Source organism: Citrus clementina, unplaced genomic scaffold (genome assembly GCF_000493195.1).
Source record: "Citrus clementina cultivar Clemenules unplaced genomic scaffold, Citrus_clementina_v1.0 scaffold_6, whole genome shotgun sequence".
In the NCBI taxonomy this organism is placed as follows: Eukaryota; Viridiplantae; Streptophyta; class Magnoliopsida; order Sapindales; family Rutaceae; genus Citrus; species Citrus x clementina.
This window is the reverse complement of record NW_006262139.1, coordinates 16,759,638-16,763,816: the sequence shown is the minus strand read 5'-3', so window position 1 is coordinate 16,763,816 and position 4,179 is coordinate 16,759,638. Positions and strand designations below refer to the sequence as shown.

Genomic DNA, 4,179 nt, shown 5'->3' with positions numbered 1-4,179 from the left:
TCGAAAGTACTACCCCGAAGACTTCATTTGTTTGACAATAAGATGGGAAGACATAAAAGTCCTTTTGAAGACTTCATATGCACGCAAGTCCATATATGAATTAATGGCCTGCATCTGGTTTGGAGTACTCGAATTGGAGGTAAAGATTGTCCAAATAATATATCCTCTTCCTTGAAATTTCTTGTTAACATTGTTAAAATCAAGATAAATTATTTCACACGCAGAAACGACAGTTGATAAATCTGTTGATGAGATTGTTGTACCATTTGTTTACTCTCCTGGAAAACATTAGAGGTGCAACAACTGATCCAAAGCCTACCGCAAATCCAATTGCCATCACTATGAAAAACCAATCGATTTCATCTGTTGAAGCTGGTGCTGAAGGAAGTGCCTTGCTGGAATTTGGTGGGCAAACATTTAACGGAGCACCGCATAATCCTTCATTGCCTTCAAAAGAAGTCGGTGAAAATGATTGGAGTTGAGTACTTACTGGAATATTTCCTTCTAAGTTATTGTGTGAGAGATTCAGAACAGAAAGAAAAGTTAGGTTTGCAAGCTGTATGGGGATCTGGTCACTCAGGTGGTTCATTGAGAGATCCAAAGACTCAAGCTGTTGCAAGTTTCCAATAGTTGATGGGATGGGGCCTCCGAAAGCATTTTGCGAAAAGTTCAGACCATAAAGCGATTTGAGTCGTCCTATCTTTTCTGGTATTGGCCCGTCAAAATTGTTCCTAGAAAAGTCAATGGATGTGAATATACTTAGGATCTTCACTAATTCCATCTCTCGACCTTTCCAGGTAACTGTCACTACATCCTGATAGAAAATATCAGTCAGGAGCTCAAAATGGACGTCTTTGAAGTTTGATTGTGCTTCATCTTCATCAGACATCATTGCCTTCCAGGAAGTTATGCATTTCTGGGGGACTCTTCCGCCAAAGTTGTTCGAAGCTATGTCAACAATTTGAAGCATTGGCCAGGAGTCATCGTTCTCTCGACAAGTAATACTCCCATAAAAGCTGTTCGATCGCAAAACTAGGACGCGCAAACTTGAGATATTCTTTAGCCAGCATGGAAAGGTATCTCTGATCTTGTTATTCCCGAGGTCTAGAACCTCCAACTTTCTGCAATTGGCCAAGGATTTTGGAACTGTGCCACCTAGTTGATTTCCGTTGAGATCAAGTGTTTTTAATCCACAATTTCCTGGAAATGTAACAGATAGAGTGCCACTAAGGCTGTTTCCCCTCAAATTTAGAACACCAAGAATGTCACTCATTTTGATCAAACATGTTGGCATTTTCCCACTCAACTTGTTATTTGAGAGGTCAAGAACTAATAGATATTTTGCTCTGCAAATAGTTTCAGGGATGACTCCTGTGATGGAATTGCTTGAAAGGGAAAAAAAGATGGTGAAGTTCATGGAATTACCAATGTCACCTGGGATGGAAGAAGTAAAACTGTTGTTGGAGTAATCTACAAGGACTGCATTTCGTGGTGGGTGAGGGATGTTTCCTTGGAGCTGGTTGGAATGTAGGTCAAGGACAGTCATGAGATTGAGATCAGAAATACTATAAGGCCGTTGCAGACTGCTCAGCAGATTGTGTGACAGATTTAGATATTCTAGACCACCATTACCGATTTCCCAAACCCAATTTGGTATTTCCCCCGAAATTTGATTGTCTGAAAGGTCCAAGTTAAATAGTTTTGATTGACTTTTAAGATTAGGAATCACCTTCAGTTTGCAAGAAGCCAATCTCAGTGTTCTAACCTGTGAGGGGAAGGAAGAATCACCACTGGCATTCACTGTCAAGTTGTTGTATGAAAGCTCAAGTCTAATAAGATTGCGAAGCCTCTGAATTGCAGCTAGCTGTACAGTGCCATTGAGCTTGTTAGAAGAAAGCATAAGGATTTTAAGATTTTTGAGTTCAAAGATGGACATGGGAATAGGCCCTTCTAATCTATTGGCACTTAAATCAAGCGTATCAAGTGCAGAGTAGGATGCATTTGAAAATTCGGGAATTGGGCCACCAAATTTGTTGTTGGCAAGCAGAAGCTGCTGCAGCATTGGAATTGAAAACAGAGATCTTGGGATGCTTCCATTGAGTGCATTGTTCCTCAAGTCAACATAAACAAGATTGGAGAGGTGTTCCCAGTCTGTGGATGAGATCGCACCGGGCAGAGCGTTGTTTGAGAGGTCTAGATGGGTGAGATTTTTGGACATATGTAGAGAGGGGATTGGACCAACAAATTTGTTAGATGATAGATCCAGATAAACTAGTTGTGTGAGTTTGGCCAATGAGGTGGGAATTGATCCACTCAAGTTGCAACGTGCAAGATCTAATCTCGACAAATTTTTAAGGTTGCCTATGGAATCTGGTAGTACACCTGAGAAGTTTGCGTAACTGAGCATCAGGGTTCGAAGAGAGCTATTCTTGGGAAAATCAGGCAAAGAGCCCCGAAGTAAACTGTTGCCTGATAAGTCAAGTGTCTGAAGTGTGTGTACCTGTAAAATCGTTTCTGGGAATGTCCCGTTCAACCCACTACTACTGAGGTTCAACGACGTCAAATTAAAGAAATCAGCCAAAAACTCTGGAACTGGAGACGACAGATCATTCTGATCCAAACAAATCACTGAGAGTGACTGAAGTTTTGCAAGGGAAGGATGGATAGGGCCTGAAAGGTAACAGCTGGACAAGCTCAAAACACGCAGTTTAGGCACCAAAGATGATAAAGCCTGACACCATTCAATTCCAGGAGCTGATATATTTACACCATCAAGATACAGTGCTCTGAGCTCTGCGAGGTTCTGAAGGAGCCCACTTAAATTCGGGTTCTCAAGTTTCAAGGGACCTCCGAAGGAGTACGAACTTGACAAATCAAGAGTAACCAACCTTGTCATCGCTGAAACCTGAATTGGAATCTGCCCCGCGAAGCCAGCATTGGAGAGATTCAGATGAGTCAAATTTGTGAGGTTTCCCAATCCGGATGGAATTTCAGTGGCATTGAACATATTAAAAGCCAAATTTAGGCTCTGCAGATACTTTAGACTGAGAAGGGGACTTGAATTGTCAATTCTACCGGAGATTGATTCCTCGCTCAAGTCGAGACCAATGACGCGACCAGCCTCATCGCAATCCACACCGCACCAGGTGCAGCAATCGGTGCTTTGACTCCACTGCACCATACGGAAAGACAGAGAAGAATTGAATACTAGGCTGCTCTTCATTTGGAGCAACAAGGATTGCTGATCACTCTGACACTGGCCAGAAACCAAAACCGTATTGATTCCCCCGAAATTCGTCAACAACGGTATCAAGAAAAGCCATGACAACTGTAGAACACTCATTGGAAACAAGTTAGTAACTGAATACCCCGAATATAATTGAAACTTGAATAAAGTAATAGCACTTGTGCCGAATTTATATGTGTAAACTCATGAAAAAGTGGTTTCGCTCATGGGTTCATCGTATAATGCACGAATATTATTTTAAATTGGCACGACATGACAAGAAAATTGCAAGGTAAAAGAAGAAAGAAGAGAAGGGAGGAATTCCAGGCAATAGGATGGTCGGCTTTGTTGAAAAGTCAGCACCGAATCCAACTTTTGTTAAGCACATGCATATAGCTAGCAACTTTTTTACTACAATAGCATGAAATTTCTTGCTCTTCACAAAATTCACACCGTGAAAAATGGGTAAGATTTTTCCATGTATTCATATTGTATGCTACAACTGATTACTGAGTGATAACAAATCTTTGTGAATGTGGGCACCTCTGCGACAGGCCCCACGTACCCTAGTTTCCAGTGGACCTACTGAATTATTTGCCCCAACGTCTTCTCCGGTTTCTATCTGCTCATTAGGTAAAAAAATAATTTTTGCCGCGGACCCACCGGAGTTGACTTGACCCGTAAGCAACTCAATTAAATAACTCGTCGTACGCAACTTACGTGTGGATTATATTATAAATTTTTATTTCTAATTCTTTTTTAAATAAAACTAAAAGAAGGCCGCAGCATCGGACACCCGAACTCTTTACCTGCGAATCTAATTATTGTGTTATCAATATTAGCACTCAGTTTTTAGTTTTCATGAGTGGGATTATAACTAAAAGTAGTCCGTTATATTTTTTCATTATATTTTGATTGTGATTATTAATTATTTTGAGCTCACGCTAGTTACA

At 40.8% G+C, this 4,179-nt stretch overlaps 1 protein-coding gene across 1 annotated transcript; it reads right to left on the bottom strand.

The window, feature by feature from the left end:
- Positions 1 to 214: 214 nt before the first annotated feature.
- On the bottom strand, positions 215 to 3,509 carry LOC18039595 (receptor-like protein 9DC3). The gene has a single exon (XM_006429383.2). It carries the CDS (start codon positions 3,341 to 3,343, stop codon positions 215 to 217), a length of 3,129 nt encoding a protein of 1,042 aa, XP_006429446.1. The 5' UTR covers positions 3,344 to 3,509.
- Between the last annotated feature and the right edge of the window lie 670 nt (positions 3,510 to 4,179).

Coding starts and splice junctions, on each gene's coding strand:
- LOC18039595 (XM_006429383.2), bottom strand. CDS start 3,343: ATGAGTGTTCTACAGTTGTCATGGCTTTTCTTGATACCGTTGTTGACG.